Raw genomic sequence first — 15,452 nt, 5'->3', positions numbered from 1 at the left:
AGAGGATGCTCTGGTCCCATTATCGGCCCTCCATATCTTCAGATTCTCCACCTGCAGATACAGAGGGGGACCAACTGTAATTGTCAAATGAGCATTGTTTTGTTCCAGTAAAACTTCACTTAAAAAACTGGGCTTTTGTGCATCAGGGAGACTGTCAGGAAAGTGGAGAGAGATCCCAAACAGTGGGATAAAATACTGTATTGGCTGAAAAGTTTTTCTGGAAGATAGGCTAGAAAATCCTGAACGAGCTTTTTTGGCCAACTCAATATTTGCAAACCATATATCTGATAAAGGACTATTATCTAGAATATATAAAGGACTCTTAGAACTCCACCATTAAAAAAAACTAGATTTTAAGATAGGCAAAGGATTTGAATAGACATTTCTCTGAAGTAGATATACAAAAGGCAAAAAAACATGAAAAAATGTTCAGTGTCATTAGTCATTGGAGACACAACTCAAAAACCACCAGATAACACTTAGACCCACTAGGATTGCTATAACAAAGACAGTAACACATTGGCAAGAATATAGAGAAATTGCAGCTCTCAACAAACACTGTTGGTGGTATGTAAAATGTGTTACCCACAGTGGAAAAGAGCAGTACCTCATTGAAGTTAAAAAGTTATACTAGCAGAGTATCCACTTTTGTGTGTACAGAAATAGAAGTATGTTCACACAAAAATCTATATGCAGGTGCTCACAGCATCATTATTTATGATAGCCAAGAAGTGGAAATAACCCAGATGTCTACCAGCTGATAAGAAACAAAATAGGATGCATATTTACAATAGAATATTATTCATCCAGAAAAAGGAATGAAGTACTAACACATGCTACAATGTGGCTGAACCTTGAAAACATGCTCAGTGAAAGAAGCCAAACACAAAAGGCCACATTGTATGAGTCCGCTCATGTGAAATGTACAGAACAGGCAAATCTATAGAAACAGAAAGTAGATTAGTGAGGGATTACCCAGGACTGGGGGAGCATGGGGAACAGAGAGTGAATAACAGGCATGCAGTTTATTTTTGGAGTGATGAAACTTCTGGAATTAGATGCTGGTAATGGTTGCAGGACCTTGTAAACCACTAAACTGTACACTAAAAGTGGTGTGCTATATATAAATTAAAAGGCTGTGAGCCAGATTTGGCCTGTGAGCCATTATTTGCTGATGCCTGGTAGAAAACAAGTGAGGAATTTCAAGAGCTCCAAGTCACAAAATTAATTAAAGGCTTCAGATCTTTTTGCCTGCTTGGTTTTTACCGAAACAAGCTTTCACTAGTATGATATTATTCCTACTAATTCTAATCTTTCCTCCAAATTTAAACTTAGTTTCCATGGATGTTTTTCTCCCACAGAACAGTTACCTCAATTGCATCCAGAGTATCATTCAGTTGTTTTCTTTCATTCTCCTTGTGGTCCATCTCAGGCCCCTCATAGAAGACTCCAAAATTGAGGTATACTTGCACGGAACCAAAGCGGTTTTGCTGGTTTGCTAGACAAAGCTGATAAAAACCTGTACAAATTCTGAGATCATTACCAAGTTCTTGATCTCCTACCCTCCCATCCTCTAAATTTCCCTGGAGATAACTGTTCTCCCAAGTTAAGTGTGCTGCTGCTGCTAAGTCGCTTCACTTGTGTCCAACTCTGTGTGACCCCATAGACAGCAGCCCACCAGACTCTGCCGTCCCTGGGATTCTCCAGGCAAGAACACTAGTGGGTTGCCATTTCCTTCTCCAGTGCATGAAAGTGAAAAGTGAGAGTGAAGTCGCTCAGTCGTGTTCGACTCTTTGCGACCCCATGGACTGCAGCCTACCAGACTCCTCCGTCCATGGGATTTTCTAGGCAAGAGTACTGGAGTGGGTTGCCATTGCCTTCTCCTATAGACAAAACTGCAAAGATTCAGATTTTGATGTGGAAGATCCTGATCTTGAAATGTATTTTACTAAATACCATAATGTTGTTTTGCCGGATTTTAGTAACTTGAGCTCTGTATTGGATGGAAAACGTTTTCATCTTTTTTTTTTTCGTTTTCATCTTTTTCAACCTCTAATTCTCACATCTTCTAAGCAATTTCTAACCACAGGCATATTAAGAGCATATTGTTTGCCTGCTTGTACACCATTAGAGCTGGGATATCATCTTGATCTTGAAAGTAGGAGAGATGGATGCTGTGTGAATGAAAGAAACTATCCAGGAGTGACTTCCTGCAAGGTGGTCTGTATGGGGGCTGCTGGTTTGGGGTATGTACTGATGCTTATTCTCAACCGGGGTCACCTCCTGCACGTGGCGGTGGGGGAGCAGTGGGGAGGAGCAGGGTTCGAAAGATGTGTCAGTGTATTTGATTGTCTAAGTGACTGGAAGGTGCTACTGGCATATCGGGGCCAAAGATGTTAGATAATAATGCTGATATCCTGTGCTGTGAACTGAAGGATTGTCTTATGTACCTGTTGAGAAATACTGTCTTGTTTTGTGCACCTGGCTGGTACAGAGAACAGTTCAAACTGACTAGTGCTGTCTGGAGTGAGGACAGGCTCGATCTGGCTGTGGGAATTTTCTGGTGACTGGAGAGGTGCTTTGCTGTAGAATGTGGATATTTGTCATGGCCGTGCATTTCCTTATATTCTGAGTCTGCTTTTTGGTAACTGGCTCAAGTTGTTCTGATGACTGGAGTACTATCCCATAATAAATTTATTAATTGTAATTCTGTATCATAAATGGGTCTGCCTGTTTGGATCACTTTCCCATAATCTGGTTCGCTGGAGATGAAGAGATAAAATCAAGCTTCTGGAGCCTAATCAAGGACATCTGATTAATGTCCTTGGCCACTGGCAGTCTACAGGAAATCTGGTTTCTGGTGTTCAAGGTTAATTTTTTTCCCCTACGGTTTCACCATCCATATGTGGAAAAGTCAGGGCTTTTGCATCTCAGTACTTACTAATTTCAATATTTCCTCATTATTTTCCCAATTTCAAAGAAATACCCGATTATTACAATAGCTGTGAGAATGAAAACAGACCTGTCTCGTGGGTAGAGAAGTTAATCTGGCCCCGAACATTCTTAGAGGTCTGTATAAGGAAACCCTGTGGGGTATGTGCAGTGGCAGCAACATGCCGGTCATGTGACATTCCTAGTGTCCGCTGAACCTGCCGAGACACATTAAAGAGGGAGAAAAGCGCTTGCTACATCATCAGGAAGCTAACTGAATGGTAAGATTTGACGTCCAGTGGTCAGCACAGTGGTTCTGAGTCAGGGATGGTACTGCCCAACCCCCACCTTGCATTTGGGTCGAGGTTTCGCAATGATCATGTGTGCGAGTAGGGGAGGGCAGGGAGGCAGCAATGCTGAACATCCTGCCACGTTAGAAGCAGTAAGCAAGACAGAGAATTGTCCAAAATGCCAATAGCACCCCTGGTGAGAAAACATGTCTCAGACCTTGAATCTGGCCATGTAGTTCTTGGCTGAACTCACTTGGTTTTGACCTCCCCAGTGGTATACCAGACTTGGGCTTATTTGATACTTGACAGCAAGTAAGGCATTCAATAGGTACTTGTCTCCAAGCTGGGTCTTGATAAGCCCAGGCTGTGAGCTGTGTGGTAGCTACTATTCTATTACCAATTGAGAGATAAGGAAAACCTCTGATGAGTTGGTATAAAATGAATTTTAAGTTACATTGGAATAAGATCAATATAGTTTTTTAATATGTAGACAAAATTTAGAAAGTTAATAGGTTTCCAAGATAAAGAACAAAGGAAATGAACAGCTTCTAAGTTGCGGTTGAGCAGACCATCCTTGGGCACAGCATGGATTAAAGTACTTGGCTTAAAGTATTTAAGCAACAGGACCAACTACATAGAGAAACCTTGAGTCAGTGATTCTTCAATTTGCTGGAATTACCCTAAAGGCAATTACCTAAAGGCAAGACAGTAATATTGTTCCCCCAACTTCATAAAAACTGAAGCGTCTTTGAAATCTCTGGGTCTGTCTCCAAAGTCCATGTGATTTTTTTCATTCAGCTTGGTACCATATCCATATTATTATTATATTTAAAAAATGGACTCTTTCTTTCCCCTCTCATCAAATTCAAGTAAATGTGATGATCACCTCTCCAGGAAGAGGCACCCAGTTTGTCCCATGATTTCGAGCACACTGCCACAGCCCTCAATTTGAGAAGCCAAGCCATATGTTTTAGTGATTATTCGTCTATCAAGAGTTTCCATTTAACTGCAGACCCATTTCATTAAGAGGTGGGGAGTCACAGCATAATAAAGACAACTAGAACCTTGTGTTTATTTAAAACCTGACCCCTTTTATAAAAGGAAATGAACAAACAAGAAAAACAAGTCCCCAGTATTACCAGGTACCCACCTCATAACTGAAATAGAAGTAGCCAGTCTGGTGGGCAAATTGCCAGAAGCATTCTGTGCTTCCTGGAGGGATCACAATGGCAAAGTCGTGTCGATCTGCTCCACGGAAGAGGGGCTGGTCCCCATTGCTACTAAGGGGTTCTGTCTTCTGGCTCCTAGCAGAGCTCACTAGGTTCAGAACCACCAGTCCAGCCCCAAAGAGCAAAGGGAACATGCTGCTCTCTGGAGACTCCTGTGTGTGCAGCCCAGTGGAATCAAGCAATTCAGTATATGTGCTGTCGAACCAAGCAATTTAGACAACTGCTGGGGTAATGATTAACTCCACAAGTAACACTTAGGCCAGTCTCAGGGCCACACATAAGATATTCCAGAATAGAATTGGCATGAGACCCCACGTTTGGCTCACAGGAAGAATTTTTGCTTTAACTTCAAAAATTCAGTGGCTTACCAAATCTATTTAACAGGTTTCTACATAGAATCTATTACTTCAGAAGAGCGATTTCCACCCTTCCTTTGGGCTGTCATTTTTCAGTTTTTACCTGTTGGAAATAAACATTAAGCAGGTTTATTTCCAACTATCTGAATGTATGGACTTATTTCTTAGTGCACAGTCACTGGGAGATTTTTTTTCATTCATATCAAATTGCTGCTGCTGCTAAGTCACTTCAGTCATGTCCGACTGTGTGACCCCATAGACAGCAGGCCACCAGGCTCCTCTGTCCCTGGGATTCTCCAGGCAAGAATACTGGAATGGGTTGCCATTTCCTTGTCCAATCAAATTGCTAGATGATACCTATTGCTCTTGTAGGATACAAGGGGCAAAACCTGTTTCATTGGACTTCTTTCTGCCCAGTGCTACAGCATAGGAGAGCAAAGCACAGCATGGAAGTGTGTAGAAACATTTAAATGGATGAAGAGTGAGCAAGAGACAGTGGTTAAACTCCTCCACAGATAGCCCTCCTCATTCTGCTACCATCCACCTGAATGATAATAGTCACCTAAAGCTATCCAAAACCCACTGAAAGACTGTTATGTTGTTCAAACACTTGATATGTCTTCTTTTATCTGTGGCTTCTTTAGCACCCACAGGGGAAAAAGACTTATTGAACACCCACTGTCTTCATGGAGGAGAGATTTACCTGCATCTTATTCTCACATCAGCCTACAAGGGAAGTACCATTATCTACTACATTAGAAATGAAATGGACATCGAGTCCAGTGTCTAACTCACCATCTATAGGCACAGCTGGGGCCCTGAGTGGGCCTCACACTCTTACCCCTCAGGACAGTATGTCTGTCAGTGTTTGAGTTCTGACAGAGTGTACATGTTTTTATCTCAGCCATCATCTTAAGCATGAGTACCTTTTAACCAAGTATTGCCTCAGAATGCATCACAATGACTCCAAGTGGTAATACTTTTAACAGTCATCAAGTATGTGCTTTTATGAAGAATGTACTTCATAATTATGTTCAGTTCCAGCAAAGGCCAGATGACATCACAGCAGTCTGGAGGCACAGTGGCTGCAGTGTCGCTAAGGTGAAGGTCGGAGACAGTGGGATCATTTCCCAGTGACACTGGCACCTCCACTGGAGTCCCACCACTGCCCCAGTCCCGACACTGCTCACCAGTATGTGGTAAGCAGTGACATTCACCAAGACAGCCATCAGTTCGTGGTAAGTTGTCTAGTTCCATAGAAACTATAGGCAGAGGTTTTTCCGTACACATTCCATAACATTATAGTAAAAAATAACACTGAAGTTACATTTAAAAAGGGGAGGGGCTAGTGGATCTATGCATTTCTCAAATTGGAGAAACACTTACTGGAATATTTTGCTTCCTTAAGTATATCCCAGTGTCACTCTTTTACTTAGAGTGTGCCATCTAACAATGTGAGTTGAAAATAAAGAAGCTACTGGATCCTAAAGCTTGGTCTGGAGGGAGACCACGACTAGCTACCACCACATCAAGTGGAGATCAAGTTCTCACCTTCTCACTAGTTTAATTTGGGGTTAACTTAGAAAAACAGCAGTGCCAAACCCCCGAACGTGTAGTTAATAGGTAATAAAGCTGTACAAAGTTTCCAAATTTTAACTACAGGATGAATTTTTAAACTTTAACATTTGTCAAAAGAAATGGACAAAAAGGAATTCTTTTGTCCTCAGAGGTATGGTATATGAAGAAATGAGGCAGATTAAGAAGGAACTTCCACATGTCTGTACGGCACAGCTTCTAAGGATTAGAACATTCAATACAGTTTGACATTAGTTTCTTAATACAGACAGCAGGGTTTACCAAAGCTTGTTCAGCATTTTGCTACTTCTGCTTTTTCAGCTGCAATTAATCAGCTACTTAAATTTGAGAGAAGCAAGACTTTAATGAAGAATGCTACAAGTTATGGACAATAATTAGTTCTCATTTTAAAAAAAGATTACAGAAAACACTTTACTGAAATTCTTTTTTTGCTAAAAAGACAGTCTTTAAGGATCTGAGAGACAGCAAGCACAACACAGTACAAAAGGAGAAGGGAATGTTGAATTCCAGTGCAAGACACTAACACAGCACAATTAGGGAACCAGGCGGAAGCAACCATTTCACAAAGAATGGAATTAGGCATTTATACTTAATCAGGATTCTTTTAAGCTTTAAAAGTCCAGCATAAAGAAGGGAATTGGGAAGAGTGGATGGGGCCAGGGGCTAAGCTTATCTACAATCACCATTTTACCAACAAACACACTGGTTCCACCACATGAGAAGTGGAGGTTACACCTGCCTACGGAGGCCAGCAAATAGAGCAAATGCCAAGGCAGTCACGTTTCTAGGTGTCGACGTCACAATCGGCTGAACAATGTTTAAAGGGACTCTGACTCCACCAGGACTGGTCTCTCATCAACCTGGGCTCACAACAGCTGAAGTTCCTTTGCATTTGCATCAGAAGGCCAAAGCTTTACCTGGAAGAAGTTCACTCCAAATAATGCTCATGTTGCTGGTTTTAACAGGTACACGGAGTCAAAAGTGGCTCCTAATAGACTCCACCATTTCCTAGGAGAAGGTTCTACTGATTACCAGGGATTTAAATTCAAGCAAACCACTAAAGGGAAATACTAATGGTATTCTGGCACTGTACAAGCTATGTGCCTGTCATCTCTGCCAAGGACATGGGGTGGACTTGGCTTTGTTTCTCAGCTCCATGATCTCCAACTGTGATGAAGTGGAACCGGGACCTCCCCCACATGAGAGGAGGATGCCCAAAATTCTCATCCCAGCCCAGCTTTTGAAAGAAACAGCAGACTACCAGGGGCTATTATTAGGAACCATGCTCCTGTGAATTCTGTGGAAATGAAAGCCTGTTTCAGTTCATGCCAAGTCTTTTCATGGTCCGCCAGCGATCCTTAATCATCACAGCTGTTCGGTTAACAAATGGGTAGTTTTTAGAAATGGCAGCCCAGTTTCCTTCTCCATACTTCTGCACTCCAGCCTTGACCCACTCGCTTTCCTCTACAGTCCACTTCTGCAAGAAAAAAAAAGAGAAGCAAAGGATTTATCACCACCTGTTCTCTCCACTTACATTTTCATATAGTGAAGAAGTCTAGGAGAATAATCTGAACCCAAAGGAAGGATTTCTATTCTTAAAACATGATACAGATTATAAGTTAACACCATGGATTTGAACATTTACTAATTTTCAGTGTCTTACTGTTTTGTCCTCAACTACTAATCATTTCTGCATTCAGAACTTTAAACATGTATTCATGGTTGGGAAATGTGTCAGCATTCTGACCTAGATTTTTCTTCCAGAGGGTAACTATTACTTAGTTTGGATTATCTGGAAATTACAAATAAAATTTTTTACCAGGTGCATGGGTAGTCTATGCCTGTGAAATGTGGGTACTTATTTTACCTCTCTTCTACCCCTACAACCAGAAAAGATTAGAAAAGACAGTTTAAAAAATTACCTGCTTTTTTGTTGTATTGGTTGCACTCTCTTCATCTGGTGCTGCTGGAAAACATTAGAAGCAGACTCATGTCAGAGCTCACCCTTCTCAGCACAACCCACAAGAAAAAGACACAGAACATCCCCAAAGGGAAAACGTGATTCAGATTTTACAAACTTTGAGAGAATAAAGGATAATTTGTTTTTGTCCTTTGCTTGCAAGATACCAATCATTTCAGTCCATGAGAATCTATACAAAGCAAATACTTCACAAACAGGCATTCAGTAAATGTTGATCAGGATTTCAGGCTCTTTAGTAAAACCAATATAATTTTCTAAACTTAACTTTTTGTGTATATACATACACCTATATGAGTGTATGTGTGTGTGTATATATATAATTTCTGTTAACTCCTTGTTAACCACGGCTTTGAAATAACCCAGTTTTATTGTTTTTTAATTTCCAAAATACTAGATGTAAGTAAAATTTGGCTCAATTCCTCAAACAAAAGGAATGGGGTAATAATTATTGCTTCCCACTCCAACAGACCATGTGAGATCTATTCAGATTCTACCTTTTCATCATTATGGATATAGGTCAGGCTTCATAAAACAAGGTCCAAGATAATTTTTTAAAGGACCAGAGGGCTACAGGAGGGTATACAAGTGTAATGAACATGCCATCTCAGGCCAACAAGAGCCAGTTAAAAGGCTGGGTAAGGCAAAGTTGCATAAACGTGGAACCTGCTGCAGTGTCTACCTTAGCAGACATCACTGTCCCAGGAATGCTTCCTAAAGAATGAGGGAGGGTGACACAGGAGAAGGGGTACTTATAGTAGCAGATTATTTATTTTTAAATTATGAAGTATTTCCTACTATATATAGTAGAAGATTTCTGAAACTGACAAATCTGGACTGCATCAGAAGTGGATGTTTTCTAGAACTTTTATATCCTGTTTTAAACATATTTAATGCCACTTTATTCATCGTTATTTCTCCCATCTTCTGTATAACCTTGATTTTGCCAACTATGTTTTTGCCAACAAAAGCTAATTCTTAAGGACAAAACCTTTGAGACTGGCAAAAGATTACTGGTTGCTGCTGTGTTACAAAAGTCTTCAGCATCTGCAAGACTAAGGTTTAGCATGTAGATATTTTCATTAGAGTGCAAAGTATGTGGTGGGGGGGATCCTAATGCAAATGCAATGAAGCTTAGTATTCATTAAGGGAAAGTAACATTTCTCATCTTGGAAAAAAAAAACATTTACTATACAGAAACTGGTAAGAGACCATTTAGTTAAATAAGAAATGTAGGGAATGACCACTTCTACCTTTTCTAATTAAAATACTTTGGGAAGAATATCAACTACCATTAAATACAGGATTTATTAAACAAAACCAAGAATTTTCTTTAACTGTTAAGTGTTGCTTTGATAGTCTCCATTGTTTAATGGAAAAAGACATAAAACTGATTCCTCATGAATCACAATGTGGAACTTTTAAACTTTTTTCTATTTTGGAGACAAGTGGTTTCTGGAACACTGATGTGACAGTAGCATGCATCTATACTTAAGCAAGTGTCAAGGAGAGAAACCAGTGAGAATCTTCTGGCTTACCCTGAACTTGAAACAGTTCGTCCTCTTCCACCCAAGTCTCTTTTTCTTCAACCCCATTAGAGCTGTTCCACTTGCCTTTGGGTACTCTGAGGGAAGATCAATGAGAGGACAAAGTGTAAAACAAAGTCATCCCAAACTCAGCACTGAATACATCACCATCCCCTTTCAACAACCTGTTCATTTTCCTAGGGCTTTTTGTTTAGTTGGTTTGGACTCAAAAGGATTTCAGCGTTATTCTAACCTAGAAGCTGCAGATTCCTTGCCCTCTGTCATAGAGATGCTTTGTTCCTATCTTTGGGGTGTTCTCTTTTTCCTCCCCATTCCTCAAGCCCAAGCCCATGGTCCAGTACCTTTCCCCAGTGTCACACTAGCCTCTTAACTGGAATCTGTCCCCTCCAACCCCTTCTCCTTCCAAACCCACCTGAACAGTCACCCTGAACTTACAGATCCCTCCTCTATTCAGTGATGGCTTCTCACTGTGTAAACAGTTAAGACTAAATGCCCAGAGAGGGGAGCCAAGATCATCCAGTCTGGCCCATCAATTTCTCATCAGTTCCTCCTCTCCCCACCAACTACTCCTGCCACACCACCCACACACCCACACAAACAGGACGGCCTCACCCTCCTTCCTCCTATGAGCTCTGCTTTCCTGCCTCTCTATTTACTGTTCTCTCTGCTTGGGATTCCCTTCCCTGCCAAGTGAAGTCTTTCAAGGCCGTCAATTCTCAATGAAGACTGCCCGACACACACAAATCCCCTGCTCCTCTGCTTCCACTGTATTACACAACTGTTTCACGACATACCCGTAACCATAAGCACCTTGACATAAGAGGCCATTATCCTCATCTGTCTACCCCAAACACCTTGCACTGTAACACATACCCTAACAGAAGCTGGAGAGAGATTAAGCTAACAAGTGGATTATCAAAGAGCCATAAAGGAATTATACTATCAAAGATTACAATAGTAAGCAAACAAGAACCCTCCCTGTAACATGAAATTTTTAGTACCTAGGTGCAACCAAAAACAGTTCCAAAACTAAAAAATAATCCAAGTTGCTAAATAAATGAAAATTATATTCAGTCTTACCAAACATAGCACAAATCCGACCTCAGAATTATAACATCCTTTACAAAACAAACATGGAAAGTAGCTGAACTAAGTTTTGAAGAATTTATATAGGTCAAAATCACCTAAAAAACCTGACAAGAGTACAAACTGCTGTCTTCTTCCCCACTATGAAATTTTGTTGCAAATCCTGTCAGTATTTTTCAAATGAGTAATGAAAACAATTTGCTTAATAAATGCATACACTTGAAAAAAATTTTGTAAGTTTTCTATACAGTTACTTAACTGTCTGAGACAAATAGTGGACTCTTGTTTTTAAATTAGGTCATAACCTCCAAAAGGATATTTCTAAGAATAACTGATTTGAGACAAAGTAAAAATTATATGAGGTTTACCCATTTCAGGATGTTAGCTAAATAAAAATCAGGATCAGAGTTTGTATAAACGTTTCAGTATTTCCTAACTTCTCATGTTGTAGAAGGGGCTCAGACCTGGTTCTCATCTTGACTGCTAGCTGGCTGTGCAGACTCCTGGCTCACTGCGCTCCTAAGTGGTGAAGTTAGAACAACTTAATGGTCTTAGAGGGGCTGGCAGACTACAGCCTGTGGCTGCTGGCCTTTGTGCAGCCCTTGAAAAGAATGGTTTTTATATTTTTCAAAGGGTGGTAAAAAAACAGAACATGCAACAGAGACACAAGTGGCCCACAAAGGCTAAATTGTTTCCTTTCCTACCCTTTTATAGAAGTTTTGCTGGTGGCCCCTTAAATTCCAAGAACCAAGAACCATGAGGGATACGAAAGCCTAGTAGCCGTGGCCCCATCAAGGTGACAGACCCTAAGCCTGCCTTCTCTGCTTCTGATTCCACTGGCCCAGCTTCCCCCGGGTCCTGACTGCTCACCAAGCAGCAGGCTCCACCACCCTCCTCTCCTTTCCCTCAGTGTCAGTACAAAAGCTGTCAGTGATGTCTGCTCAGGCTTTCAGATTAGGTGTATTAGGTTTATCTGGGGCACAGTTAGCAAAGCAGATTGGAGCACTCCCTGTGCCTTCTCATTCCATAGTCAGGAGCCCAACACTGCAGGTAATTGATGTGAAGCCCCGCTTGAGAACCTCTGCCTGACAGAACGTAATAGGAGCTCAAAATCTGGCCCATCTACCCTCCAGACCTTTCTCCCTTCATCCTCTCTGTGCACTGTATTCTCCTGCCATACAGACTGCACGAGTTTCCAGAGCATACCAGGCTTTCTTGAGCTGTAAGAGGTTCCCACTGCCCAGAACCCCACACCTCCCAATATGCTGGATGACTTCCTACTCATTCTCCAAGGCTAGCCCCTCTGCAAGGTTGCCCCACCCACAACTCTGCTGCCCAGGTCAGCTCTTCTTCCCTGCAGCTCCCAGGGCACCTCACATAAGCTTCTTCTAGAACCAAAGTCAGGGAATCCCTTTTTTCTGTAAAACACATATAGTATCTTAATCCTTGCAGGCCTTACTGTCTTTGTTGCAACTACTAAACTCAAGGTAGCAGCCACAGACAATACATAATTCGTAAGTGTGGCTGTTCCAATAAAACTTTATTTACAAAAACAGGCAACAGGTGGACTTAGCCAAGAGGCCATGATTTGCGAACCTCTGCTTTAGAGTACCCATCATACCTCATACCCTTGACACATCCTTCCATTTATAAAGCCACTGTAATCATACGCTTTCCAGTTTCCTCATCTATTCATGGGAGCAACACCTATACTTCATAGAATTGCTGTGAGAGGCTGAGATCAGGTATCAAATGAGAATAATTGTGTGTTATTCAGCTTGCCCAGCCAATGACTGACTCACTTCCAAATGCAGATAGTGGTATATAGTGCAGATCTGTGCCCGAGTATAAATCACTTATCAGATGCCACACCCCACAGACTACCTAGCACAAGCATGCTGGGGTGTAGGTCCCCAAACAACTACAACAGAGTGCACAAGCAGAGATGGCAATGACCTCGGGAGATCAGTGAGGTGATCCCTTATAGCAGGGTGACCAGGGGAAATTTATGGAGGCGAGGCAGCTTGGTGTACATGGGTTTTTGTGTCAAGACTAACTAGGATTTAAAAATCCCAAAGCCCAGTTTTGCCACTTTTTAGCTGTATGACTTCAGGTAAGTTAGTAATGTTTCTGAACCTTCCTCACCTATAAAATGGAGCTAATAAATCACTCAGAGTGAGGAGTGTAGATATTAATTGAAAGTGCTTGGCCCACAGAAAGTATTTAGTTAACATCAGCTTCTCTTCCCTTTGAAAGACAGATGGGATTCTGACAGGTGATGGTGGAGGAATGAAGGTCCACACGTGGGGCATGAGAGGCGGCAAGAAGAGCACAGTGACAGAACGAGGGCTAAGAGAGCAAGCAGACCAGTCAGCCTAAAGGAAGGCTCCACGAGAGGGCACAAAGGTAGCAAGACTGGAAGCCAGCTTGGGGTCATGAAGTGGAGCGAAATGAAAGCACTCTAACCACTGCCCCACAGAGCCTAGCAGAATGTGAGAGATTAGTATTTACTGAATTTGCCAAGTTTCAAATGTCCATTGAACGTGCAAAACTATAAATATTCATAAATCTCTTTTAAGAATCAGAGTATAATGTGGCCCAATTCAAACAAACTTCTTGTAAGACTACTATTTAGTAGTCAAGGCACTCAGCAGTTCGCTAAAAATGGAAGCAGTGGTGCGTAGGAGGCTCTGACACCCTTCCACTCCCACCTAGTGCAATGCCTGGAAGCCCAGCACAGGCCTTCAGAACTGGCAGGATGGCTACGACGTCCCTCCCCACCCTGAGTCACACTCTAGCAGTCTGAGCAAGCCTTGGTGGTGAATAACGTAGCTGAAAGTTACTTCATTCATGGAAGCAATACCAGGCCTAACCAGGACCACCAACCAGCCCCCAAACTTCTACAAAGAAGGTCTTCATACTTGGGATTCTTCTCCCCAGGGAGGGGTTGGTTGAGGACAGTGGGCTTGGATGGTGATGCCGGTGTGACCTCCTGGGAAGAGTCGAGGCCTGGGCTCGGCTCAGTACTCTGGCTGTCCTCCTCCAAAACCAGTCTGCTTATTGTCATGCGCTTGGTCTTGGGCTGCAGTTCAGAGCCACCCTCACCCTCAGCGGGGGCAGAACTTTCGTTGTCATCTTTTCTTGTTCTCTTGTTTTTGAGGGCTGGTGATGGCGGGCACACTTTATTAGGAAAGACCATATCCTTCTGGTCCAGTTTTGAGAAGGCTGCCTCAGAATCTTGTGCACTGGACAGAGTCTTGAAAGCTGCTTTCAGAGTCCTAATCCCAATGGTGGTTGGTGTGCTCTGTAGCTGCCTACAAACAATGCAAACAGAGAAATCAGTTTGACCACTGCTGAGGCCCATCTAAGCAGCCACAACTTTTTCAAACTGTGAAGCTTCAAATTATAGACTCAGGTTGAGAACTCTTCATTTAAAAAAAGAGAAAGTGTGTGATACAGCCTTTATTTATAAGAACTTCCATTTATAAGTGTTAAGCAGAGGTTTTAAATATGATATGTAAATTGAATTATGGAGCTTAAACTTCAAGAGAACCTAAAAGGAACCAGGGCCAATGATAATGGAGACCTCTTCAGCAGATGTGCTAATTCATTACTCTGCATGGACTAAAGCAATGCTTTCCTTTAATGCAAGAGCTCTGCAGAATGTCTAACAGGTACAAGTCCATCTGGATGACCAACTGATAATCCAGCAATCTCACCTTCAAATGTAAACTCTTCTTCCAGCTGTCCCAGTCCGACCCTCATGTAAGACTAGGTCTCAATTCCGCCCTCTCTCTCCTACAATACACTTATAAGTGGGATCTTGAGAATTCTCAGTGAGAAGCATGCCAGTCTTGGAACAATGAGAAACTGCCTTTTCAAAATAAAGTTCACTGAGCACTTGGAAGAGCTCCTGTGTTTTAAGTAAACACTCTAAAGAGAAGGCAAACTGGCGGCCTGCATGCCAATCCTGGCTGGCAGATGTGTCTTGTTTAACCTTTTTTTTTTTCCCCTTAATTGGACTAACCACCAACATTCAAAAACTTCAGTTCAAATTTTTATGTGAGAAATCTCAAAAAATATTTTTTGGACATCTCACATAAAATTTTGAACTGAAGCCTGGACCGTGAACACAGCAACAATCACACAAAGCTGAGTCCCAGTCCTGTGCTCTCAACTGTATTATCCTGGGCCCACTTTGCTCCTTTACATCTCCTACAGGGCCCTCAAAGAGATCTCTGCTTTGTTAACTGGTCTCGGGGATCTGATTCACAAGTCTGAACACTGTATTAAGAGATAACATATCAACAGGGAAGTACTGAGGCAAAGACAGAGAAACAGAAGGAAAGAGCCTTTGAGGAATAAATACAGTCAGGAACTTCTGCCAAAGACCTAACATCCTGTTTTCAATATTCCCCTTCCCCCAGGGTGTGCTCTGT

At 41.9% G+C, this 15,452-nt stretch overlaps 3 protein-coding genes across 7 annotated transcripts in view; 1 reads left to right on the top strand and 2 right to left on the bottom strand.

Annotated features, from left to right (window-relative positions):
- The window catches only part of TMED6 (transmembrane p24 trafficking protein 6), a 5,916-nt gene extending 917 nt beyond the window's left edge, over positions 1 to 4,999 (bottom strand). The window contains exons 1-3 of the mRNA XM_043435314.1: positions 4,372 to 4,999; positions 3,023 to 3,149; positions 1,371 to 1,519 (exon numbers count right to left, since the gene is read on the bottom strand). Of these exons, the coding sequence (XP_043291249.1) occupies positions 1,371 to 1,519; positions 3,023 to 3,149; positions 4,372 to 4,584 (489 nt within the window). The 5' untranslated portion in view covers positions 4,585 to 4,999. The remainder of the gene's footprint in view (positions 1 to 1,370; positions 1,520 to 3,022; positions 3,150 to 4,371) is intronic.
- The window catches only part of NIP7 (nucleolar pre-rRNA processing protein NIP7), an 11,184-nt gene extending 4,313 nt beyond the window's left edge, over positions 1 to 6,871 (top strand). Inside the window, exons 5-6 of one of the 4 annotated variants that reach the window (XR_006263255.1) lie at positions 5,845 to 6,044; positions 6,703 to 6,871. Coding sequence is in view for 3 of the 4 variants with exons in the window: in XM_043435315.1 (XP_043291250.1) it covers positions 5,179 to 5,325 (147 nt within the window). In the remaining variant the exon portion in view is untranslated. Of the gene's footprint in view, positions 1 to 5,178; positions 5,425 to 5,450; positions 5,822 to 5,844 lie in introns of those variants that run through there. The other 3 variants (XM_043435317.1, XM_043435318.1, XM_043435315.1) reach the window with 3 other exon arrangements.
- TERF2 (telomeric repeat binding factor 2) overlaps positions 6,522 to 15,452 on the bottom strand; it is a 22,241-nt gene continuing 13,310 nt past the window's right edge. The window contains exons 7-10 of one of the 2 annotated variants that reach the window (XM_043435309.1): positions 13,935 to 14,327; positions 9,919 to 10,004; positions 8,325 to 8,368; positions 6,522 to 7,879 (exon numbers count right to left, since the gene is read on the bottom strand). In XM_043435309.1, the coding sequence (XP_043291244.1) occupies positions 7,721 to 7,879; positions 8,325 to 8,368; positions 9,919 to 10,004; positions 13,935 to 14,327 (682 nt within the window). In that variant the 3' untranslated portion in view covers positions 6,522 to 7,720. The remainder of the gene's footprint in view (positions 7,880 to 8,324; positions 8,369 to 9,918; positions 10,005 to 13,934; positions 14,328 to 15,452) is intronic. The other variant, XM_043435310.1, reaches the window with a different exon arrangement.

This window comes from Cervus canadensis, chromosome 18, assembly GCF_019320065.1.
Source record: "Cervus canadensis isolate Bull #8, Minnesota chromosome 18, ASM1932006v1, whole genome shotgun sequence".
NCBI lineage: Eukaryota > Metazoa > Chordata > Mammalia > Artiodactyla > Cervidae > Cervus > Cervus canadensis.
Note: the sequence above shows the minus strand (reverse complement) of the source record. Positions and strands in the feature narration are given on the sequence as shown.